The sequence below is a fragment of the Cnephaeus nilssonii genome (assembly GCF_951640355.1).
Source record: "Cnephaeus nilssonii genome assembly, chromosome: 14".
In the NCBI taxonomy this organism is placed as follows: domain Eukaryota; kingdom Metazoa; phylum Chordata; class Mammalia; order Chiroptera; family Vespertilionidae; genus Cnephaeus; species Cnephaeus nilssonii.
In genome coordinates, this window is record NC_137085.1 from 11,577,187 (window position 1) to 11,603,554 (window position 26,368).

Consider the following 26,368-nt stretch of genomic DNA (forward strand, 5'->3'; position numbering starts at 1 on the left):
TTCCAGTGGAGGAAATGGAGTCTCAGAGAGGAAGCCTCATGCCTAAGAGGAAGTGAACGGGGACCCATGTCAGTTTGATGTTGCAGCTTACTCGAGCTACCCATGCAGCCTATCTTGAATGTACAGTAATAATAAAGACAAAATGTTTATTGACCAATTACCAGGGTTATACTGGTAAATGGTTAGCAACTGCCCCTCCTCCAAAAATGAACTCTGATTTGTAGCATTTGCCACTTACTGTGGTGTAAATATTCTCACCGTGGCAAATACCAAGTTTTCCACATTACTGTCACTGCACACGAAGTTAGGAAGAGAGAAACCTCACTGTTGCCTCTTGTGAGCCCAGGCAGGCCGGCTGCAGCCCACCACTGGTGCTCAGTACATGACGGGCTCAGTTCTAAGCACTGGCATATAAGGAGAGAACGAGGACTACTTAGACGAGGACCGTATCACCACTGACATCATGTGCTACCACAACAGTGACCTTTGTGAAGGCAGGCCCGTGGTCATGTTATTTACCATGATATGCCCTGCAGTGCCTACCTCACAGTAGGTGCTCACTAAATATTTATGATTGCTGAGTAAGGTGACCAAGGTTCTAGTTCAAGCCCAGGAACCTTCTTGCTGTATGTCCTTGGACAAATCGTATCACTTTTTAGGCCATGGTCTCCCCATCTGTGAAATGAGAGAGAGGCTGAGATCAAAGAGCCACAAACTCAAACATCTGCAGGATCCCGGCAGGTGGGCTGAAATGGATCCCACTTCACCTAATGGGTGAAGCAGGCCAAACACATCATTTTTTTATGTTGAATACTTATGTATATGTTTCATAATAGCAGTAGTATTTACTATAAATATTTCAGACTTAGAGGAAATATAACAAACCCTCATGTACATACTACCCAACTTAACAAAGAGGACTTTCAGATACAGTTGAGGTTCTTTACTCCCAACTGATCTATAACTTACATGGTCATCTTAAGCATACGTTGTGGTAAGTGTTTATATTTGTGTCCACTCATGTAACCAGTACCCAATCTGGATGGGGACATTTCCAGCTCCCCAGAGTCCTCCCCTCTCCATGCCAGGCAGTGCCCCCACCACCAAAGTAATCCCTGTTGGTTTTATTTTTTTAATTGGTATGTAATTGGCATATAAGATTATATTAGTTTCAGGTGTACTAAAATATTTTAGTTTGACTTTCTTTAAGAAAAAAAACACTCTATCCCTTTATTTTTTTAAAGTACTCCCCCGTGGGAGTTCCTCCCTGACTCCCCCCTCTTCTCCCTACCCCGCACACACAGGTACATACACATGCACTTTGAAAGTAATAGGGAAATCTTCTTCCAACCTTATAAATGAGACAATACAATACAAACTCAAGGATAGATTGAAAAGCCCCTCAGGCTGAATGCTGGAGAGACTACAGGGAATAGTGGGGACTGTGGTGAACTGAGGATAACAGGCTACTTCCAAAGGGGGCAGCTCTAGCCAAGTGTGGCAAGGTGGAAATATGGGCTTGGGGTGGCCAGATTTTTTCATTTTTTCTTGAGTCTTTAAAATATGAAATCTCTCGGGGTTTTTTAAATATTGGCAAATAATTTTGACTTCTGTTAAGGACTTCATGTGCCAAACCAAACATTTCTGTGGGTTGTGTAGCCTGGAAGCTGTTGGCTCACAACCTTTGAATGAGATCGACTCTTCTGGCCCTGGGTACCTAGAATTCAGGGTTCAGGCTCTGCCGCCAGCTCCTCAGAAGCACCTCCTGTCTGCCCGGCACTTCCTCTCACCCAGAGGGGCTGGAGAGTTTTCCAAGGGAAAATGCTGCTCACAACCTCAGATACTTATAATTCCTCTAGGTAGATGGGGCCTCGAATTTTATAATGGCTTCTGAGAAAAGGGTGGAAGGAGGAAAGAGAGGGAAAGAGGAAGAAAGGGCCAGAGGGGGGGAATCAAGGAAAGAAAAAAGAAATCAGCTTTTATTGAATATCTGTGAGATGTAGGCACTGCTTGTTAGGCAATTTCATATGTGCTATCAGGAGGGGTGTGGGATCTGAGCTCAGGATGAGGAGGCTCAGTGTATTTTCTTATATGTCTGGTTTCGCCTGGGGCCCGTCTTTTAGACACTCTGCCCGCTCCCATGTTTGTCTCAAAGCCTCTCCACCTTTTTGAACCTTGGTCTATCCATCGGTCAAAAGAGTAAGCCAGTTTATGTTTGCAGCTTTGGGGGCAAGGGGATTCTGAAGGAGAGTGTGGCATATAAAGTATAGAACTGGAAATCAGATGGATGTGGGTTTAATTCCTGACTCCCATCATCTATGTGTATGATTTGTGGCAACTTGTTTAACTTCTCTGTGCTTCAGTTTCCTCTTGTGTAAACCAGATTCAAAATTAGTACCTATCTCATGGTTATGATAAGAATTAAATAGATGAAAGTTCTGAGCACAGGTCTTGGACCACAATATTTGCATAATAGAGGATTTTGTGTTGACAAGGATCTGAATAATAATGATGGGGTTGATGATGATGGAGATGATAGGGGTGGTGGTAGTGTGGCAGCAGTAGTTCTGGTGTTATTGGTGACAGTGGTGGTGCTGGTGAAGGTGATGGTGATAATGCTGGTGGTGGTATTGATGGTGGTGGTGAGGGTGGAGATGATGATATTATGGTTGGTGGTGTTGATGGTGGAGGTGGTAGTGATGGTGGTGGTGATGATAGAGTTGTTGGTGGTGATGATGGTGGTAGCGGTGAGGATGGAGGTGATGATAGTGGGGTTGATGATGATGGTGGTGGTAGTGAGGGTGGAGATGATGATGATAGGGTTGGTGGTGGTAGTGATGATGGGTGGTAGTGAGGGTGGAGGTGATGATAGTGGGGTTGGTGGTGATGGTGGTAGTGAGGGTGGAGGTGATGATGTTAGGATTGGTGTTGATGGTGGGGGTGGTAGTGAGGGTGGAGATGATGATGATAGGGTTGGTGGTGGTCGTGATGATGGGTGGTAGTGAGGGTGGAGGTGATGATAGTGGGGTTGGTGGTGATGGTGGTAGTGAGGGTGGAGGTGATGATGTTAGGATTGGTGTTGGTGGGGGTGGTAGTGAGGGTGGAGATGATGATGATGATAGGGTTGGTGGTGGTAGTGATGATGGGTGGTAGTGAGGGTGGAGGTGATGATAGTGGGGCTGGTGGTGATGGTGGTAGTGAGGGTGGAGGTGATGTTAGGATTGGTGTTGGTGGGGTGGTAGTGAGGGTGGAGATGATGATGATGATAGGGTTGGTGGTGGTAGTGATGATGGGTGGTAGTGAGGGTGGAGGTGATGATAGTGGAGTTGGTGATGATGATGGTAGGGTTGATGGTAGTAGTGGTGGTGGTGGTAGAGGTGATGATAGTGGGGTTGGTGGTGGTGATGATGGTGGTGATAGTGCTGGTGTTGCTGACAGTGATGGTGGTGGTGGCATTGATGCTGGTGGTCATTGCAGCTAGGAAGACAGTATATTCTTCCTATGCACCAAGGCAGGAAGTGAAAGCTGCCTTACAAAACCTGGTCGGAAAGGACTCTGATGGGACTAGAGGTCTCACTGACATCAAGGGGAGCAAAGCTGAGGGGCCCCATTGGGATCTCACAACCTGTGCTGTAAACAGCCCAGCCTTTCCTTCATCTCCTGCTGCTTATCCCCTTTCCCAGCTCTCCTTGCATACAGAGGGGCCCTGTAGTGAGACAGGTGGGGCGTGCAGCTCTGAGGAATAGTGGAAACTCCAAACACCTTGGAAAGATAAATAGGCTCATGCAGATGGTATAAAAGTCCTTTTTCTGAACTCACGTCAGGTAAACCTCAACTGACAGAAACATGTACAACCACACCAAGACACACCTACGGACAGATTAAATTAGCTCCTAAATAAGTAAGGGGGGGATGGGCATCAAATCCCTAGTGGATCCTAACCCTGCTGTTTCTGCTACTTCAACCATTACCCAGTGCCCCTCCAACATCCTGTATTTTGGCTGGGAACAGACTGTCCGGCCCAGAAATGAAAGTCTGGTTGGAGTTTCTCAGAGAATGAAAGCAGGCGATTCTCTCTACTTCTAGCCCCATGGCTGGGAATCGGGGCACAAAAGCAGCTGAGCTGGAAGGGAGGAACACGGGGGGCACTCACATTCCTTCACTTGGTCAACACGTATGTGTTTGCTGTGCTCCATGCCTGGTCCTGGGGAGAGACAGAGAGGTCTCAAACCCAGGCTCTGTCCTTAAGAACCTTAAGTAATCAGTCCTAGGTTAACCATTTCCATATTATTTATCTCTGTGTGTCATCACAACAAGCCTATGACACTTTCAGTGCCCATTTAACAGATGGGAGAACCAAGTCTCCGAGCGGAAATTTACAGAGCAATTTTAAGTCAGAATTGCAACCACGCCTGTCATACCTCAGCACCCAAGGTCCTTTCCATATATTGCTTTGCCTAAATCTATTGGGAAAAGGCAGGCTTGTCAATAGAGGCAGTAGGGAGATAGATAGATTTCACATTTCAAGACTGCTGGCAGATTTTCGAAGTAGGCTGTTTGTCCAAGATCTTTAATTCATTCTACACTAAACTGGTTCTTTAAACTAGACACTGTGATAGGCATAGTAAATGTCCTGATGCTCTAGGACAGTGGTTGGCAAACTGCGGCTCGCGAGCCACATGAGGCTCTTTGGCCCCTTGAGTGTGGCTCTTCCACAAAATAGCACGTGCGGGCGCGCACATACAGTGCGATTGAAACTTCGTAGTCCATGCGCAGAAGTTGGTTTTCGGCTCTCAAAAGAAATTTCAATCATTATACTGTTGATATTTGGCTGTTGACTAATGAGTTTGCCGACCACTGCTCTAGGAGAAGGGGGAAAACGAGAAAATACAGTCCATCGATAAAATCATCTCTATCCTGAGATGGATCCGTTCATTCATTTATAACATAAATACTTCCTAGGCTTCCTCCATGTGCCAGGCACCAGTCTAGGCCCGAGAGATCCAAGGTGAACCAGAGATGCAGTGTGGCAGAGAAGAAAGGCGCCCATCCCAGTCTCAGCCATGTCTCAGAGTCTTGTGATCCTCAGTTCCAAGCTCACCAAGAAACCTAACTACTATTTGGGTTCCAGATAGGTCTGCCCTCAGGGAGAGAATGAGCCAGTCACATGGCTTTTCCACATTCTGACCATGTGACTATTTCTTTTTTAAAATATATATTTTTATTGATTTCAGAGGGAGCGGAAGAGAGAAATATCAATAAGAATCATTGATCAGCTGCCTCCTGCATGCCCCCTACTGGGTATTAAGTTCGCAACCTGGCATGTGCCCTGACCTGGAATTCAACCATGAATAGGTCAACCCTCAACCACTGATCCCCACCGGCTGGACTATTTCTTAATTAAAATTTATCAACTGGCTCTCAGCCAGGAGAGCAAGCCCCAATCATATAGTAGACTTCCATGGCTGGCTGCAGACACAGTTACTTCTCACTACAAATCTAAGCATTTGCCTCCCGGTCATTTTTATCTCATTTTTTACTTTTTAAAAGAAATCATTGTTAATCTGGGATGGAAAACAAGTCATTTATTGTAGACTAGAGAAGGGAGCTTCTAGGATGGTTATGTTAGCCCCATTCTTGATGCTATTTCATTTCCCTAGTTTTATCTTTCTTTTTTCACCTACTTTAAAAATTATCCTCATGTTGGATGCTATGCTATAAGCTGCTTTACATTATTTCCAAAGTGACTGCTAGGTTTCAAATCCTGATTTCTCCACATAACCACTGTGGAGCCTAGGGAATTAATTGTCCTTGTGACCTGAGAGTAATGCCCACCTCACTGCCTGGCAAGAAAGAAATAAGATAATGCATAAGGCAATTAGTACCGTGAATGCACTCCATACATTTTAGTTGTCATTATCATAACAGCAATTGTTATTAAAGGAGGCTATAAATAAATACATATATGCATACCTGTCAGCTCTGCCTGAGGGTGGGGGAGGGGAGAGCAGCACAGAGGCAGGGAGTCTGTAGCAGAAAGTTCAGAGATAATGAAAGCTTCTCCAGGTGAAAAGATGGGGACAAGCTGTTTGGGGAAGGAGAGCAGCAGGAACAGTCACAGGGATAGGGAAGGGAAGTGTGAGCAGGCCCATATGGCAGGGCAGCAGGTGGAGGCCCAAAGGGTTCTCTGTCTCCACGGGTTCCAAATCCAAGGTTAGTTCATTCATCCTCTGACTCTCAAACAACACTGTGGACCAGAATCATTGGGAGGCTTGTTTTTAAAATGCAGTCAGTCCCAAGCCCTGAACCGCAGAGATTTGGATTTATTAGATGCAAGGTGGCCCCAAAGAATGTGCCTTTTTAAAGAGTTCCCACAGTGGCCCTGGGCAGCGGTCCCAGTGTTCGCATTCTCCCTGCTCCATACCATTCCCCATCTTCTTGCTGCAGCCACACACATGCACACACATATAGTTACATGCACACACACACGGACATGCACGCACTTGTACACACATACCACTCTCTTTCCCTCCCTCCTTACCTTCTTCCTCCTCTTTCTCTACCCTTCCTCCTTCCTCCCACCTTACCCCCAACTCTGTCCATGGGTCAAAGATGAGCCACAAATTTTCTGAAGGGCCTTTCCGATCTTGTCTCCATCCCTCAATTCTTCTTGTCAGCCCTATTCCTGCCAGTGAAATACAGACTCAGGACACCTACAGTGAACACAAGAGTTACTTTAATCTTATGGCTCCTGCTATTGCAAGTACCTGGGCAGTTTCTCCACGTAATTCCTAAGGGGAGGTTAGAACTTGAAAGATCCAGAAAGTGGTGGGGTGGTGGAATGTGGTGCCAGCAAAGAGATGCTCCCTCCTAGAACCAAACCCATCTGACCCGTCTCCCTGTCTCCACAGAGAGTCGTCTGCACAGCTGGCCTCAAGTGGTACCCTCACCCTGCTGTGATCCACTGTGTCAAAGGCTGTGAGGTGAGTCCCCAGAAATGACCCTACTGTTACTATTGTTATTGTGTTAATCATGGCTACCATTTACTGTGCCTGCTAAATGTTGTAAATATCCCTTTCACTGGCCTCCTAGCCAGAAATCAGTAATCCTATTCTACGGCTGGTGGAATTGAGGCACAGAGATATCAACAAACATACTCAAAAATATGTTTACTGGGTAACAGAACCAGGATCCCGAGCTGGGTTGTTCTGCCTCCTAACCCTGCATTTAGCATAATAGTGCATGTCTGAGTGAGGGTGGCAGGGAGACTGTATTGATTTAGCATCTGTAATATGCTGGGATTTTACCAGCATGTTCACATTTAACCTTCACAGAACCATGTGAGGCAGGTGTTTTCCATTCCTACTTTATGGTGAGCATCTTACAGGTCATGTCCTTCTGCCATATGCGTGTCACTGATTTGCTCTTCAACCCCTTAGACCCAGCCACTGAGCTGAAATATGGTAAATGGATAACAGAACCAGGATGCTCTCTGACCCTTCAACTCGGAGTCACAGCCATGCCCTGGGACTTGGCACCATGGGACTCTGACTCTGTGTATCAGGGACCAGCTTGGGGAGGGCAGAGTACTGAGGGTGTCACCTGTGCTCTCAGGAGGTGCTTTTTGTAAAACTAGAAGATGCGTCTGTGCGCCCCATGCCCCGTGGTTCTGCTCAGCTGGTGGTGAAGAGAGACCCCAAATCCCATCCAGGTGGATGTCCAAATCTCTGTGGTCCCCCAGAGCCCACTCAGGAAAAGGCAGCTGGAAAGGACTGGACTGTGCTCTAGAAAACGTTATATTCCATGAAATTCTTACAATTCCAGAACCAGAAATGCTCTTCTAGGTGACCTAAACCTGACCTTTTAATCCAAAGATGGGGGAATGGAGACCTAGATGGTGGGTGGTTGGGCTAAATTGTGATAGAATGCCCCACCTGGAAGGGTGCTTAGTGTGTCTCATCCTGTTCATTTCTTGTATAAACTGGACATTGTGGTCCTGAGAGGGGATGGACTGGCCCAAGGTGGCACAGCATAACACACAGAGCCAGACATGAGCCCAGGGCTCCTGACTTCCAGGTGGGTGCTCTATCTTCCTCAGTAGGTCACCTCCTACTCCTGAACCATCTCCTGCCCTGTGTCACAAGACAGTCCCCTGGGTCATGCATTTTTGTCTATGTATTCGCTAGGGACCTCCTGTGGCATCTTCTCAGGGCACCTGGCACTGGAGCCTTTAAGAACCCCATTCTCCCAAGAGTTAGCAAGGGACAGCAACACCAAGGCCATGGCCATGTGGTTGTTGCTTCCTCCCATCTCCCTGGATCAGTCCAGCATTTCAGGCAAAGGGAGCTTGGGTTACCTGGGCATGCATCCTGCTGAGTCGGCGGTCTGGGCCACCAGTGTGACAGCGGAATTCGATCCCTCTTTGACTCAGCACTGGGGCCTGCGAGACCCTCACCTGTCAGGCTCCGAGCCCTACCAGTGATGCTTATCGCCCTTGCCCTGGCAGGTGCCCTTCGTCTCCTTTCTTCCTGAGCTTCGCGCCAATAGTTGGCCTCTTGTCTGGGACTGAAAAGGATGCTTAGAAGAGATAGAAAGGCTGGGTCTAGGGAGGGGCCATCCACCTGGAGGGTGTAGAGGTAGCCAAGATCCAGAAAGGGTTTGAGATACTGCACCCCCAGCCCTCTACCTCAAGCTGTGTCCAAAGTGGTCATTCACTCGCTCAGTCATCATAGCCCCACTGAGTGCCTATTATGTGCCCGACATGGCTCTCGGTTCTGAGAATAAAATGATCTCAGCCGAGTGAGAACAGTCACTGTGCTCCCCTGATTCGCCCGTGGAGTCTTCTTGCCCTCCATCTATCCGTGCATCCAGTCAGCCATGTGTGCCTCCATCGTCCATCATTTTACTAAATAAACACTCAAGGAACACATATGAAGTTTTGATAAAGTTTTGCTCAAATTTCCAGGCATTTTTCTGGGAAATTGGGGCAATACCAATGGATGACACACACTCCTGTCCATAAGGAACTCATAGTATAGTAAAGGAACAGACAGGAAACTGCAGGGCAGAAGGTCTTGGGGGTGTCAGGGAAGGCATTTTAGAGGGACCATGTTGGAGCTGGGTCTTGAAGAACGAATTGCTTCCATTGTTAAAAGTAGCAGCATGAGAATTACCAGACAGGAGAAAGCTCTAAGTAGCAGATCTTTGCACATGCCCCTTTCTCTGGAAATTCTCCCTTCTCCATTCCTATCTGATTAACTCCCACTCATCTCCCAATCTCAGCCAAAACGTCCTTTCCTCAGGGACACCTTCACAAAGCTCGCTGATGAGGCCAACTCCTTTGACTCTACTGAAAAGGTCTCATGGACCTTTCTCCCATACTCCTCTCCGTGTTGACATTGGCCAGTTAGATGTGTGGTTACCTGGGCAGTTCACACTCAGTTTCCTAATATATTTGCATATATTTTATTATAAATTATTTTTAAATTACTTCCTACCAGTAAAAGTAGGGCAAGGGGACTCAATTTTGCTTATCATTTCTTAAAGTAAAATGAGCCCCCTACTTTAGGAAGATATAAATGGTCTGGCTTTGCATTCCCCAGTATACAGGAGTGTGTCTCCCAGGGCAACCATACTTTAACCCTTTGCACTTGTTTGCTTTTTTCTCAATTCCTTTATTCTAATGCTAACCGTGTCGAGTCACACTCGACATCCAAGTGCAAAAGGTTAATTGGGAAAAACTTGGCTACATAAGACTCTTTATAAATGTAGAAGTGTTAACTTGTCCAAAGGGGTGTTGGGATCTGAAGCCAGGAAGAGGTTTGGGAGAAGATGAGAGACGGCTAAATGATTACAGACCTATGCCTGCCACCCGCCCCCTCTCGCTTTAGGATGCTAACAAGGCACCTTTCCTTCCCGCCTCTCTCCTCCTATAGCCCTTCATGGGAGACAATTACTGTGATGCCATCAACAACAGAGCCTTCTGCAACTACGATGGTGGGGACTGCTGCACGTCCACGGTGAAGACCAAAAAGGTAGGCAGTACCCTCCTCCCCAGCAGTCCAGCTTACTAGGCCAGGATGCCGCTTACCTGTTGGACAACCCATTGTTCTAGTTGTGCCAGCGCTTGCCTACTAGCTGTATTGTATTGTATTGTATCGTATTGTATTGTATCATACTGTCTTGTGCTTTTTATTCTTTTAGCCAGTAGTGAAGCTAATGTCATGTGTTTGGACCCTGAGCAAGGTTTGGAGGCTCATGGATGATTTTTGCAGATGTGGTCCCTTACCCTGAAAACTTAGACAAGTGACAGTGTAATACATACTTTTAAAGGGAAGGACAGAGTGCTGAGGAGCCTCAGGGAAGAGGTGGAGAAGGCTCTGCAGGAGGCTCGGCATTCAATGCTGCATTTTGAGGGTTGAAGGGAAGAAGTGGGGGTGGTGACCAGGGAAATGGGGTCAGAGACAGAGACTGCCATGAAAAGTCCTGCAGAGAACATGCCCTTCTAGGGTGATGGCTAAGGTCGAGGGGAAGAGAGAAGACGGGACACTCTCAACAAGGTCCGTCATGGCCCTTGAGCATCATAACCCCTCTTGTTGTTCACACCGGTACAATGAGTCTTGGTTGTGATTCTCTTCTTTGTGCATCAGGAGTGATTCAAGTGTTTATAGTAAAACTGAAACATTGGGCTGAGGTGCATCTCACTCACTCACAGAGGGTGGAAATGCCCACCTTCCTCCCGGCCAGAGCTGGGACCAGAGTGTGGGCCCAGCCAAGAGCTGGGAGAATGGTGGTCGCCCTGGGCCACTGAGCTGAGAATTATGTGTGTGATCATTGAGAGAATGGGAAATGGTCTCTGTTTTTATACTCATCTACAACCTGAGCTGAAAAATCACCTGATATCAGATATCATTTGATCTACTCATTCTTTCTTCCTTTTCCACCCATGTTATACATCAATTTTGGCTTTTTGTGTGTTAAAAAGGCTCCCTTCTTCCACTTTAAACTGTCCTTCCTGTTAGCCAAGGCTACGGAATGCAGGTGGCCAGGCTTCCTTCCTGCAGGGAGATGCAGTTTCATTGTGCATGTCTGGGAACCAGCACGGCCTGAGCCCTGCGCATGCAGCAGGCACAGCGCCTCCCTGGCGAAGCTCACGGCCTGTGAAGGCCAGGCGACATTAGGTAGTGAGGAACACGACATGCATTTAATCACCTGGTGGGAGAGGTACGGGATGTCACAGAGAACAGTGTACCTGTCAGCATCTCCCTGAGGAGGTGATGTTTGTGTTGAGACCTGGACTGGGAGTGTCGGGCTGAGGGTGAACAGGTTGGGGCAGGATGGACAGGCTGTGAGAATTGTGTGTGGCATGTGGATTGGAGCCTGGAGGCCTCTCTTACTGTGCACATGGCTCAGCCTTATTGATCAGCTGTTAGGAAGAGAGTGGGGCTTTCTTCAGATGCGAGATTCCTGGAGGTCTTTCTTCTGGAGAAGAAAGGGGTCCCAAATTAAAGTCGTTCTTCCTCTCTCAGTTTGAAACTCTAACTTCTTGAAAACTTTCTACTTTCTCTTGTAAATACCCATCTACTCCCTGCAATAAACTGGCTTCTAGAGATGAGAGGTGGAGAAAATATATAAGAAGATAAAATACCCCTAAGTGAGCTGCCGAATATGCCAGACACGGTCAGACACTTGTCCTCCATCACCTTCTTTAACCCTCATTTCGGCCCGGCAGGCTGCTATTCGCCCCGTCGCACAGGTGAGCCAGTTTTGGCTCCGAGTACCTGCGGGACTCGCTTGAGTTCACTTGGCCATGAGCGCCGAGGCTCCCATTCCAACCCAGTTCTGTCTGACTCACAAGCCCAGCTTTCTCCCGCATGGGCTGAGTCTCCAAAGAGGAAAGCAGGTGGAGATAGGGCCGTGTCCTCAGAGCACCCGGGCATGACCTTCTCAGTTCCGGTTGCAGACAGTTCACTGTCAATCCAGACTGCCGTGGAACCTTGGGTGTGGGACCCCCCCCTTGGCAAGGTGAAAGCCGCTTTTCCCAGCAGCAAAGACAGGGTGGGGAGTAGCGGAGGCTCCCAGCCTTGCCAATCATCCCTGACGCCCCAGACAGGAGTTTCCCCGAGTGGAAAAACGTCCTGGTTTCTGTCTCCAGTTTCCACAGCAGGAAGCCTCCGAGAGCAGGAGAGGGGCCAGATTCCTTCCTCTCCTCCCCTCCCCACCCTTACCTGGTGGTCCCACCTGAACTCTTGGCCCCAGACACATTCCCTGACCATAAGCACCCAGACTGGCACGCAGAAACTCGTGGAGTGGGCAGACTTGCTTCCTGCACCTTTCCAAGTACAGCAATGCCATTAATTGAGCACACGTATGTGTTTGGCCATGGGTTGGAATCTCTGTGCCTTAGACCCCAGGACCACTCAACCACATAGACAGCTGAGGCTCGGAGAGGTGGGATCATCTGTACGAGGTGACAGAACTTGTTAGGATTTTGCCTTTCCCAAGTACAAACAAATAATGTAGCTGCTATTTATCGAGAGCTTGCTATTTGCCAAGCATGGCGCTAACTGCTTTCACATGTGTCATTTCATTTCGTTGGCACAGTGGCCCGTTGTAGGTATTGCTTTTGTGTCCTCGTTTTACAGATAATGCAGCTCAGGCTTAGGAGGGTTAAGGCCATGCAGCCAGAAAGTGGTAGAGCTGAGATGCGACCCAGTGACTCCTCACCACACAGCCCTGCCTCTGCACCCAGTCTGGACCTCTCGCTGCTCTGGGCTTGCACTTGCCCTTCCCCTGGTGGGTGGGCTTCTCACTTCTCAGTCCTCCTGGACTGAGTCCAGGGTATGAACTTTGGGCTCAGGGTTCAGCGCTCAGCACCTTCTCCCAGACTTCCTTCTCGCCAACTCTCCCACCTAACCCTCTCCCCGGTCCCCAGGGCTGGGGCCTCCCAGTCACTTGGCCCAGAAGGATGTCTGTCTGCTCCCTCCATCCTTCCTCCCTTGTTTGTCTCTGCAGACACCAGCTGTTTCCCACATCTGCCTTGTGTGACCTGGGCCCGGCTGACAGACAAGAGCAAGACAGTGCAGGAAACTCGGTCTGACAGGGGTGACCAGTTTCTCACCCAGACACCTGTCTGCAGCGCGAGGCAGACAGGAAGGGGCGGGACTCAGCTTCCCAGTGTGTCAGTGTATTATTTTCCTGGTGGAGCCTAAAGTCTCCAATACAGAGCAGATTTCCAGAGCGGTTGCTTCAGCAGTTTCCCCTCCTAACAACAGCAACAAGTATTCCTTTATAATTGCAGTCATTCTAAGTAAGCACACATGGGGCCATAACAGAGGAGGGGAAATCACCTTAATGCGTCAGGCGCACCCAGGCTGCCTAAGGTGTGGTGGCCTGGGACCAGCATCCTGGTCACGTTTCTGGCAACTATGAGACTGACTCTAGAAGATGCCTGGGAAGGGGGGTGCGGTCCCAGGCTGCCACTTAGCTCTGTGCCCTTGGGCAGGCTGGTTCACCCTAGCTTTTTATTTCTTGACTAGCGTTCCCGTTGCAGGAAAAATCCTGCAATAGGGTTTCCTGCTGCACTCTACCCCACCCTGCCTGCTCTCCTCCCTTGTCCCCCCGCCCCGCGATCTCCTCCAGCCCCCCTGCTTTTCTAACTTCTCCGCCAGCCCGCTCTCCTTCCTTCTTCCCTGGCCCCGCCTCCGCTCCTCCCTTCTGCCCCGGCCTGCCTTCTCTGCCAACCTGCCTGCTGTTCCCTTCTCCCCCGGCCCGCCTTCTCTGCCAGCCCGCCTGCTTTTCCCTTCTCCCCCGGCCCCGCCTCTGCTCCTCCCTTCTCCCCTGGCCCCGCCTCCGCTCCTCCCTTCTCCCCCGGCCCCGCCCCTTCTCCCCGGCCCTGCCTCCGCTCCTCCCTTCTCTTCCCCCCAGCTTGCTTGCTTCTCTGTAGCTTTGCTCCCTTCTGCAGCTCTTGGCTTCTTTCTACATTGTCGCGATATGCAAATTAGTCACCATCTTTGTTTGGATAATTTGCATATCCGTCCTGATTGGTTGGTGGGCGTGGCTTGGGTGTATCGAAGGTGCGGTCAATTTGCATATTTGTCTATTATTAGATTAGATATTTGGATTAGATTCGTGTCTCAGTATATTCGACATGGCCTCTTGCATGGCCTCCTGCATGGTCGTTGAGCAAGAACTTGAAGGTTACCAGAGAGTGAAAAGTTGTTAACTCTAGAAACATGTCTTTGCACAGGATGGCATGCTCAGCTGATGACATTACATGTAGGCTTGCCAGATATATTTGCTAAATCTAAGTGAAGAGAAAATGCTATACTGTGATAGAGCCCATGGTCTAAGGAGGCTAGTGATTCTATAAAACATGGGAAGACCATCAAAACCATTAGGTGGAAAGCAGTTTTCTTAGCACAGTGGCCAAGATAAAGGGTTGGACATTGGGTGTGAGAGTCAGGGATGTACATCAAGGGCCTTTACATCTTGGCTTAGCAACCAGAACAATCCTTAAAACAAGTCAGATGGTGCCACACCTCTGTGCCAAGCCCTGCAATGTCTTCCCATTTTACTCCGAGTAAAACCAGTTCTCCCAATGGCCTTGAAGGCCCACATGCACTGCCCACCCCCATTACCTCACTGATCTCATTCCCCACTACCAGTGCCCCCTTCACTTGACCCCATCCCTCTGGACTCCTTGACAGGCCAGGCATTCTCCTGCCTTATGGTTGTCATGGTTGTTTCTTTGGCTGAGAACCTTCTTCTCCATTCCTCCTCATGACTCCCCCTCATCTCCTGCAGGTATTTTTGCCTGAGTGCCATGTTCTCAAGGAGCTCCGCCCTGGCCACCCACCTTCTATCACCCTGGAACTCCCAGACCTATTTGCCTTAGCTTTCACTCCTTTTTCCTTCCGTGACACTTGGCACATTGGCACATACGACAAAACTTACGCATTATTGATTATCTGGTAACCCCTGCCCTTCTTGCTGCTAGAATGAAAGGGTATGCATTTGATTTGATTCCTGACGAACCCCAGGTTCTGATGCTGTGTGATAACACTGGGCTAGGCCATGAGCAAGATGGACTGGGTTCAGCCATGCTGAGCTCGCGCCTTGTGGGCTGGTGGTGGGCACTGAGAATATAGTCCCTGCTCCGGAGACACTGCAGGTGAGGGGAATCAGTAAGCTTCCAGAGAGGGCAACACCAGAGCAGACAGGAAAGGTGCAGGAGGTTTTCCCCAGGTCAGAGAAGTAGGGTGATGACTAGACACGAGGATGAGCAAGAAGGGGGCTTCTGGCCACGGGCACGGTCTGTGCAAAGACCCAGACGTAGGAGAGAGCACTAAGGGAAGTATGGTTCCCTGCATGTGGTGGGAGCACAGGGCAAGCAGGAAATGGGCAAGACATGAGCCTAGAGGGATGAGCAAGACTGATATTGGCCGAGCCAGGGAATTTGAGTTTTATCCAGAGAGCCGTGGGGGTAGTCAATGATTTTAAGCACTGAACCAGCCTAGAAGGCTCTAGAAGGCTTCCTGGAAGAGGCAACAGATGTGCCTAGCTTGGAAGGTTTGTAAGGATAACAGGCGGCAAGTGGCTAAGCAGATTAGACTAATCACCCCTGTCCAAAAATCACTGGCTTCTGGAACGCTATGATTTCTTCATCTGGGGTGTAGGTCTGACTTTTTTCATGTGATGAATTAGACACTCATTTTAGCTTTTCCATCCTGAAAAGTTAGTATCGTCACAACTATTGTCAATACCATTATCACTAACATTATCACCACATCATCAACACTACCACTAATACCAAGATCACCATCACCATCATCATCATCGAGCACATAGTACATGCCATGCACTATGCTAAATGCTTTACCTGAATTTTATACTTTATCCAAAATACTTCTGTGTGGCAGGACTGCTATGACCTCCGTTTTACAGACAGAGACACTGAAGCCCCCCGAGGGGAAGTCGCTTGTTGGATGACATACACTCAGTCAGTAAGAGGGTGAGAAATCAAAGCCATGTCTCCTTTGGATCTAGGCTGGTGCTTTTCTCTGCTTTATCACACTTTCCTCCATTTTATCCTCCACTTATTCACATTGAAACCAACCTCTGTAGTCACGGACTGTTCCATGCCCTCCGCCAGGCACGAATCCATGCTACTACCCCCAAGGAGCTTGCAGGGGAGTCCTCAGACTCAACATCTCCCCATAGTCTCCTTGGTCTCCTTAAATCTTTCCATCAACACTATGAATGTCCTGACACCCAGAGTGGCCACGTGACCTGCCCAAGTCCCACAGTGGGCGGTGGACAGACAGGGCTGGCTGACCTTCAGTCCCGGGCGCCTCTCAATCCTCCGACTGCACACTCTCCGCTGGGGACCTCCCTGCGGAGTCTGAGTCTAAATCCAGCCCCTGCCTGTCTCCCCGCTCAGAGGAGACCTGCGGCCAGGGCCTGTGGTACACTTGCTCGGCCTGCAATGAGGTGCCAGCCCAGAGGAAGAAACCCCTGTGCCTGAGCGACATCCTCAGCCCAGAGGGGAAAGGAGAGAATCCTGGCCTTTAGTCATTGACCCGGGCTTGTTGACAGAATGCCAGAGTGGGTGGCCAATGCCAGAGTGGGTGGCCAGAGTGGGTGGCCTGGCCACATGGCACTATGTATCCCGGATGGAAACTGGCCACTGCAGGGCTTGTGCTGTGGGTGGGAGGCTACGTGGGGGAGAAGGCGGCAGCTACTGGGGGAGGCAGGGGCCTGGGGTTTCTGCTGAGCGCTGACTTTGTCAGGACAAGACTCAGGATGCCCCAGTTTCTTTCTCTGTGAAAAGGGGACCCTGACTCCCACTCTGCCTGCCATTTGGGGGACAGGAGGGAGGAATGATTGCAAACAGGGATGCAGAACCCAGGCTACCTGCCAGCCAGTGACTCACCTCTTGCATCTCAGTTTCCTCCGTGCTGTGGAACAGGGATGGTCAGAATAGCTGCCTCAGTTGGGCTGTTGGGAAGGGTGAGTGCGATAGTGCACATTGTGTTGACTGAGGGCTGGGCATGTAAGGGAGAAGGGGCTGTTGTCTATCCGGCAAAGCAGTAGTCAGCCGGCCACGTGGTGAGGCAGGCACCTCGTCCTGACTCACTCGCTGAAAACTCTCAGTGTTTGAGTGGGTTTGGAATCCTGCATCATCTACTAATGGACAGGCTGTGAAGCCCAGGGTGGGTGGGTTTTGTTGTAAACATTCTGAGGCTTCTATTTTCTCATCTGCAGGATGGGCAGCTAATAACAACAGCCTCATGAGGTGGTGCCATGCTAGCACGTGGCAATCATCTGCAAATGGAAGGCCCTCAGGAAATGCTAACATGCATGTGTGTGTGCGTGCGCTCGTGTGTGTGTGTGTGTGTGTGTGTGTGTGTGTGTGTCTCTAAAGTGGTGTTCACTACTGTGAACCTGTACGAGTGCATGCATGTATGTGCATGTGCTTGCATGCATGTGTGCGTGTGCATGTGTGTAAAGTGTTCACTGCTGTGGACTTGCACACATGGGCTTTCCCAGTCTCATCCAGGTCAGGCCCAGGAGCACCTGGGAGGGTAGAGGCCTGGCCACCGCCTCCCTTCTCTTCCCAGGTGTAGGCCCTTGATCAGGAGGGCGCTTGTGCAGAGAGGAGAGCTCAGGACAGGCAGTTCCCACAGAGGTGAGCGAAAGGCAGGAAGAGGGGACAAGGCACTGGGCGTCTGCCCTGGGCACCTGCAAGCTGGTTTGGAGGCAACATTATTTCATTACTCCTTCCCAGAATCCTGCGAGGTATTTATGAAGACCCTCATCTTACAGATGGGGGGGGGGTGAGTCCACAGGGTGCCAACGACTCGCCAAAGCCACACAGTGCCCACCCCAAGCTGGGCTTGTTTGCTTCCGAACTCCTTGGAGGGCTCAGTGAATGCAGCTGCAGTTCAGCATGTGGTGGAGACGAGGAGCTGCCTGTCTGCGGACCTGCCCCTGAGAGCAAACCTTCTAGACACGGCTGTGTTCTGTGTGGGGTTCCTTCCTTAGGTGCCAGACACATTTCTTTAGGAAAATGCTGAAATGGCCTGGGCTGACCCGGGAGGAGAGAGAATGGTCACTCACACCCACAGAGCCAGGGTGACCAGACCAGCCTGAGAAACCAACTGGAGGCAGCATCCTGGCACCTGATGGCTGAGGAGAAGCTGGTGGAACTGGGGGTGGCAGGAAGGGGAGCACACAAGGAGCGTGTGCAGAATGTGCATCTCTAGGTACTTTCTGCCCAGGGGTTGCCTTCTGTCTTTCTCAGACTGAGGACTTTCAGAGAGACAGAAAGGTACAAATCATTACCGAAGCTCAGGGAAGGGCAGGGACTTGTGCCAAGTCGCCCAGCAAGTGAAGGCAAGAGCCTGGCCTGTGTGCTGCCTGGATATTCATCCGTGCATCCATCTGTCCCTCCAGCCCTGGGTTCACCTGATCTCTGTATATAAAGACTCAGTTCAAAGCAGACATGGTCCCTGCCTTGACTGAGCTGGCGTACAAGTGAAAAGTGCTTCAGTACAAGGAGCATGGAGACAGGGTGCTGGGAGATGGGATGCAGGTGAGGGTGCCATTGGTCAGGCCAGTGAGGGAGGAGATGAGACCTGCAGAGTGGGTGAGCTGCCGGGGAGAGAGCCGGGTGGAGGACCATTAATGGCTAAAGACTTAGAAGTGGGAAAGCACTCGGAGTACTTGAGGAACCAGTCCATAAATAAACAAGCCGCAGGGAGTGTGGGGAAGAAGGGGGCCAGGTGAGGTCTAAGAAGCGTGTGGAGAGCGGGTCCTGCAAGGCCTTGACCTCGTGGTAAGGACTTTTGAGTCTTACTTGAGACAGTATCTATTGAGTTTTTGCTGTGTGAGGTGAGGCAGGATGCATGAGAGAAATCGGACTGAAACGGTCCCTCGTGGGTCGTAGCGCCCGCTGGGAAAGAGTTAGGGAGAGAATTGTGCAGGAGATATTAGAGGTAACTGGATCATTGTAACGTTAGGATGTGGGCAAGGGCAGCAGAAGGGGACCGATAAAAGGATGGGTGAGTCGAGGACAAAGAGGCTGCCCAAGTCTGGGAGGCGGGAGAGGGGGGACAATAGGCAGGAAAGGTGTCACAGACGGTGAAATCGGAGCTGGTGGGGAATCGGAGTCGGCACATGTGTATTTAGCATTGAGCATCTTCCGAGTGTGAGGCCATGTGCTGGGGCGTTTGCATGTTTCTTCTTGTTTGATCCTCACAACCATGTGAAATATGATGCTTTTTTAATCGCACTCTTACAGATGTAGAAACTCAGGGTTATGGCAGTGAAGGGCTTTTCCCCAAATTGCTCAGCAAGAATGGGGTGGTGACGATGCCCACCCAGGCCTCTTGGCTCCCATGATGGAACTCTCCCCATTCACTGTCAGTTAGACTTGGACTTGGCTCTGCCTCAGTTTCGCCACTTGGACTAGAGGGTTTTCTCCATGTCTTTTCCCATTCTAACACTCTGTGCTTCTCCTGGAGGTGAAGAGGTTGTGGGGGAATATTCTAGATTGGAAGGCACAGCCTCCATCAGGGCATGGAGGTTGGGAAGAAAAGGTGCTAAGCAGGGAACAGCAGGGAGTTGTGAGCAGAAAGACACTGCATGGGAGAGGCAGCTGTGAGAAGGCTCCCCCAGCACCAAGCACCTGTGGGTTTCAGTTGACTAGGGAAACAGGTACTCTGGCTGTGGGTGCAGAGGAGGAGTCAGAGAGGAGAAATAGAACATACACTCACTCATTCTATGGATTAGGCCTTGGAAAACAAGAATGAACGGGACTGACATGGCTCTTGACTCACCGAGTAAGAGAGAGAAGGAAAGCTATATATGTGCATAAATAGGTATATGGTTGAACTCTGAGCATATGTCAAGCACTGTGTGATAGGTGGTTCTTGTCACTTCACTCATCCCTCACCACAGCCTCAGGGACACGTATGCTTTCACTGTTACCATTTAGTGAATGAGTTACCTAAGACGCAGAGAAATTGTCACAAGCCCCAGGTCACACTGTTAGATGACAGAGCTGCTGGGGCTGATACCCCAATCTTTCTGCTCATCCCTACATTTGGACATGGAGAGAGGTTTGGAGAAAGGGAGGGAGGATGGGCCAAGAGGCAGAGAGAAAAGAGTTAGCAACAAAGAATGAGTCCACAACCTAGAGAGTCAGAGCTCTCCGAGGCTCTGTGAGCACTTGGAGACCCTGCCCAGGCAGGAGGCGAATGAGGTCACTAAATCCATCTGCGCAGATGGGGGACCCTCTGGGGAAAGTGTGATGTGAATGTCATGATGCAATGAGGTGCAATCTGCTTGGCTCCGTTAGCCCAGCTTGGGCTCAGGCAGGGGCTGCACGGTGCTCTTAGGAAAGAGATCCTGGCTGCATGGGGAGGACGTTCGCTTGGCTGGGCTCTGTCTCTGTTTCTAGAAAGGAAGGCTGCCCAAGGTCACAGAGCACGTGAGGAGATGGAGCGGGAACTGACACTAGGGCTTCTCCCTGTTTCTTTTTAAAAAATTTTTTCAAATCATTATTTCTTATTTTCCCCAGGTTTGTAATATCTACATATAGCAAACCATTGTATGCCTCTCACTTTTCTTTTGCTAAAATCTGTTCCCTAGGTCCTTCAACCAAATGTTATGCAAAATCTATGTGAAATGTCCCCTAACATGATCTCAGGTGCCCTAGTTCTGAGCTTGCTGAGAGGAGCTTTGGTGGCTTGCATCCTGCCTCCCAAAATGAAGTGCCCAATCCGTGCAGAGAGCTGTGTTTTCTTTCTTTCTTTTTTTTTTTCCGATTCCAGTCAAGGGCATGTACCTTGGTTGCAGGCACGAGAGCTGTGTTTTCTTAAAAGACACTCTCACGTCCTTTATCGCACCGATCACCTCGACAGTCCTACCAGATATTCCATAGCACATTCTCTGAACAGCTCTGGGAGAGTGCATTACAGTTCTTCACCCACGATTTCATTTAGCCCAAGAGGTCATAGTGCAAGGCAGTCTCATCATATCACTTCTATAGCTAAGCGCCTGAGGGTGAAGGAGAGGTGGCTCGTCCTACTGGAAATACACGATTTGCCACTTACTACTTTGGGGGAATGCCTGCCGTTTCTGAGCCTTCGTTTCTCCACCTGTGAAATGGTGACTGTTTTTGTTCCTGTCTTACAGAGTTGTCAAAGGCTTCAGTGTTTCCGTATTTGCAAAGTATTTTGCACATTCCCTGACCCATGGTAAATGCCAACGAAAGGGACAGCTGCTAGGATAACAACCCAGGTGATTTCGATACAAGCTATCATAGGGGCTAGAAGGAAGCAAAGTCAAGACTCGAACTTGAATCTGCTGCCCGCCAATCCAGCGGTTGTCCCCTGACCTGCCTCTCTGAAAAGTATTCCTTGAGACCCAAACACCTGGTTCACCTCCCCTCTCTTTCTCTCCACAGGTCACCCCCTTCCCCATGTCCTGTGACCTACAAGGTGACTGTGCTTGTCGGGACCCCCAGGCCCGAGAGCACAGCCGGAAAGACCTCCGGGGATACAGCCACGGCTAAGGAAGGACAAGGAGTTAAGAATTCCCACGCCAGGACCCGCATCCCTTTGGTATTGATTTCACAGTCAGCTGCTCCACGGAATGGCCTCTCCACACCAGGGATCCTTAGCATCCAACCGGTCTGCCTTTAATTTCACCCAGGAAGGACTCATAGTGGGGGCGCACGAAGCAAGTCTCACCATGTTGAGTAATGGCATGGATTCCCACCCCACAGTCTTAGATGGATCACATGCACAGCATGCAGTCCCAGAGCCTCCTAAAACTCTAACCATTTGTCACACGACCGCAGCGAGAAACATGCTCTGTGCCCAGGAGTGTGCACATCTGTGGTTAGTACACATGCATGCATACACACCCATACAAACGTCTGTGTGAGGGCAGTTTTGGAGACTGAGCAGAGAGAGACTGGAACAAAGTCAATCTTTCCTTTCCCAAGCTCCCAGCCAACACTGTCCTTGGGAGAAAGAGAGTTGCAGAAACTGCTAAGACCGAGTATTGAGATGCCAAGATAGGTCACACCCTGAGGCTTGGAATATGTAGGACATGCGCAATGGTACAGTCCTTTGGGATCGGAAGTGAAATGGTCTCTGATCACCTACCTTCTAGGAAAGTAGGGCCCAGGGAGAAGTAAAGAATCCAAAGTGTACGAAGCCCCCCGATTTTTCCCGCTGCCATGGGGGATTTACCCCAACTCCAGGGTTTAAGGCCAAGCTGGAAATGGCTTAAGATTGCAATGTCAAGGTATTATAAGAGCCCCCTGCTTGAGGCATGAGGCCATAATATCCCTCCGGAACCCACCCATTCCCCAAATCTTGCCTTGGGACCACATTTGCTGCTACTTTTCCTGCTGCTCTATCCTATACATTGAGTAACCCAAGATGGTAGGACTAGGTTAGGAAAAACCCCACACAACCAAACAGTCTGCCTTAAACGTGACCCACATTTCCCCACAGCTCCTCACTCCCTAGTCCTCCTGCAAGAGAAACTCTTCCTTGGCCCCCATGGAGGGAAGCGCGGTCCTCTGTGGGTGGGCTTCTCACCCTGGAAGGGAGTCGGAACCCTCAGCGAGAGTCCAGGATGTCTAAGCCAGTGTTAGATTTCATAATCAAGTGGAACAGTGTTACGTTTCTGCGATGCTGGAGTCATCCGGGGACTGTTAGAGTCACTGAACCTTCCTGCCTGTCCAGGCTACAGCGGGCTTTGGTCCTGAGGACCTCGAGGTGGCCCTGAGCAGCTAGCCTTCTGGAACAGAGAGTCATATTGGATGCGATCAGTCTCAACTATGTTCCAGGGGCCATCAGAGGGAAGTCCAAGGGTGCCAGCCTCGGTCCCCAGCAACCCAAAATGGTCATGATGTTTCCCACAGTCTTCCATCTGCCAGTGCTCCTGTCCACACCTGGGGGTGGGCAACCCTTCCGTCTCTCCCACATTCCACCTCCAAAAGTGCGGAGTCAGTCAGTCAAACGCCCATGGGAGCCTCCCCTCTTTGGGGCCCTCTTTGCCTCATTTCAGCCAGTTTCCATCCACTCCTTTTGAGGAATATGGAGAGAGATGAATACAGAAAAAGGTGGAGAGAATGGTGAAGTTTGACATAATTTCTGACACCTGGAACTAAAAAAGTGAGGCGATGGGAAGGTCTAAATTAGACATAGCCCATAAAGATTGCTATAAATCAAGTCCTCTCAAGTTTAGAGAAGACAACCAACAAAAACACAGTCTAGCATGGGAGTGGAACACGCCAGGCGTGCGCGCTGCCCCACCACGTTCCTGCTTCTGAGGCAGGCATTGTTAGTTACAGCGCTTTCTCCCATGGGGACCAACAAGAACTTCAGAAAGCTCCTTACTCTATCACTCCCGACAGCAACTGCCTGCTGACCAAGGACGCTTGAAAAGACACTTACTGGCCATCATCTGTGGTCTTTGATAGTAAAAAAAACAATCTATCAAGGTGCTTTTGGCACAGGTGCCCGCAAATAAGGATGCAGTGCTTAGAGTTTTGTGTGGCGCACACCACATTACCAACTCTGAGACCGAGTTCCAGAGTGGAGACGCTGCCACCATTGCTAAGGCCAGGCTCAAATCCTTTACGTTTCTTCCTTACAAACTCCTATTTTCATTCAGGACATGTTTTTTTTTCTATAATTACCAGGGCCAATCGTTAGCAAAATAATAATTATAATAGGAGACTTCATCCCATTCTGTACCCCTCTCCAGTGTCTTAAGAGCTCTTCCCAACTCTCGAGGCCCCTCTCTTGCTCTTGAGTTATCACCCCGTGTGGTATTAGGTCAAAGATATGAACTAAGAAAAATAACTTCGTTAGCCCTCCCCATTGCTTTATGACACCAGTAAGTAATGCAAACAGCCTTGGAGACCCCGAGACAACATGCCTAATGGACCTCACCAGCTTTCCTTAAATGGACCCCCATCCTCTCCCTCTCCCCCTTGTCTGTCCCCACCTTCTCCAGCTGAGTAGTTTCCTGAAGGCTGCCTTCTATCTCCAAATGGAGTGGAGCCCTCTAGGAGAGCATCTCCATTTTGCATCTCCTTACCGTCATTCAAACCTGTCACTCGCAAATTCCCTTTTGCTAAGGCCATTGGGCAAGAGAAGCTGCTGGATTGGTGGCGGGCCTCGTGCCCACATGGGAGGTGTAACTAATAGGCCCTCCTCCCACCTTAGTGGAGGTGGGTCTGCTCTATTCATGCAGTGCACTGACACCCAGTTTCATTTTCTTTCTGGGAATAAACTCGTCTCATCTTCCCATCTGTTTAGGAAAAGGGAGTACTCCCAGGAGGAAGCCCTGTTGTCTGTCAGCACTTGGGGGTCCTGCATCTACAGAAGGATTAACCTGTTAGCAGCAAGAAAGGAGAGATGAGGTAGACAGCCCTCCAAGCTCTCTCTTGGAAGCCTTTTTAAGCCACAACCCTGCCTGCCTGCCCAGAGGACTCGCATTATTCCCACCCCCACTGCCACCCCCACCCCCAATTCGGTGCCAACCACCTCTTAGGGGAAGACCGTCCTTGAGAAGTCTGTTTCGGTGGCTGATTGGGTGTGACGGACAGGAGAGAACAGTGATCATAAGGAGCAGGGCTTTGAGGATGGAGGGTGTCAGCTGCTGCTCCTGGCTGCAGCGGGTTGAGTCGCTGCCTAGACAGTGCTCTTGGCCTCGGTCCCACCTGGCCAAGACGTAAATGCTGTTTGCTGAAAATAATTCTTTGAGACAAATTTCAGCTACCTCCCTTCCAGGTTTGTGTTAACTTGGTTGCAACTGTCCATTTGTTACAGGTCTTACCTGTGTTAGAGAGAAGGAAGGAAAGGAAGGAGGGAATAAAGGAAACCATATTTTCAAGTGATTAGTTTTGAGGTTTTGGGTGGTGTGTGTGTTTTTTTCTGGAACTACTTCAAGTGCAGAATTAAATAGAAGAAATTGATGGTGACAAAACTGTACAGATAGAAATTAATAGATGAGGTTAAAAGGAGATACATATGCATGATTAAAAATAAGATTTTTTTTTTAAAAAAAAAGAACAACTATTTTTGTGCTTCCTAAAGAAAATTGTTTATTCTACAGACTGAGTAGGTAGACACAAGCATAAAGATTTCCCTACAGGAGACGTAGAGTGGGAAGCATAATACTGCTGTTTTCTGAACGTTGTGCTAGGTCTAGGAAATCAGGCAACTTCCCCCTTGATGTGGAGTTGTTGTTTGGGAGGCGATTTGTCTCTTTGGTGGCAATGTGTGTTTGTAGGGAGTTAGAGGGCTGCAATTGGTTTTACCAAATATTAAGGGGCCATATTGTGTTGTGCTTCTCATAATATAAAATGTGTGTCCCTACCAGTAGCATTGGGCTTTCTGCACTTAGAACCACACTGCACCGTCCACTGGGCTAAATGCTGCTACCCAACCCAACAGGTAATCCCCACGGTTTCTGAGAAACAAAACAAAGTAAACCCAGCAAACAACACACGTAAAAGCTAAATAGCACATGAAATGAGAGCCTGTTCTTTTTAAACCCATTCATATTTTGCCAAATTCCTACCCACTGTTGGATCCATAAAGGAAAAGTTGAATAGCCACACGGGAATTATGTCCCTAGAATAAGAACCTAGACATCTTGACTCCAGGCAGCAAGCAGTTTGCTTAGTGATCTTGAACAAGTCATCAATTCGCCTCTCCATTTGCCTCAGTTTCTCCAGCTGCAAAATGGGGATACTACTACTTAACCTACCTCACCATGGGAGGCCGGGAGATTGGGAGGCCCTGAGGTTCCACTCAGGCCATAGGGAGCTGAGAGCCAAGGCTACACACACAATCCATGGGCTCCCTCAAGAGAGGTGGGGCCCAAGGGCCTTTTAGGGACGACAGTGAGTGGGCGTCTGATACTCCAGGGGATAAAGCCGGAGTCTGTGTTAAGAGAGAGGCTTGTGTTAGGGAATATTTCATCCTTAGGTAAATTGGACTTTCCCCGCTTATCCTGGCCTTGACGAGTTCTATCATTTGATTCAAAGCCAATTACTTCCTGCAAAGTAAAAGCCGGCGTCCTGCTTCCTCTTCCGCACTCCCAGGCCATTTCCTGCTCCACAGAGTGTTTGGTGAGGAGATCTGGCTTTCTGAGTGCAAACCCCTCGGGGCTTCTCACACCAGACACCAGCAGTCAGCGAGGAGTACTTGGAACAATTACTGAGTTGCTTTTTGGGGTCTCTATAATCAGTAACCTGTCTGCAGATACCTATCTATATAAAGATATTATATATAAATATAAAATTACATATATATGCACATGTATATAT

At 49.4% G+C, this 26,368-nt stretch overlaps 1 protein-coding gene across 1 annotated transcript in view; it reads left to right on the top strand.

Annotated features, from left to right (window-relative positions):
• PAPPA (pappalysin 1) overlaps positions 1-21,888 on the top strand; it is a gene marked incomplete at its 5' end in the record, with an annotated part of 219,587 nt that extends 197,699 nt beyond the window's left edge. Inside the window, 3 exons of the mRNA XM_079789610.1 lie at positions 6,912-6,983; positions 9,936-10,034; positions 21,473-21,888. Of these exons, the coding sequence (XP_079645736.1) occupies positions 6,912-6,983; positions 9,936-10,034; positions 21,473-21,580 (279 nt within the window). The 3' untranslated portion in view covers positions 21,581-21,888. The remainder of the gene's footprint in view (positions 1-6,911; positions 6,984-9,935; positions 10,035-21,472) is intronic.
• Between the last annotated feature and the right edge of the window lie 4,480 nt (positions 21,889-26,368).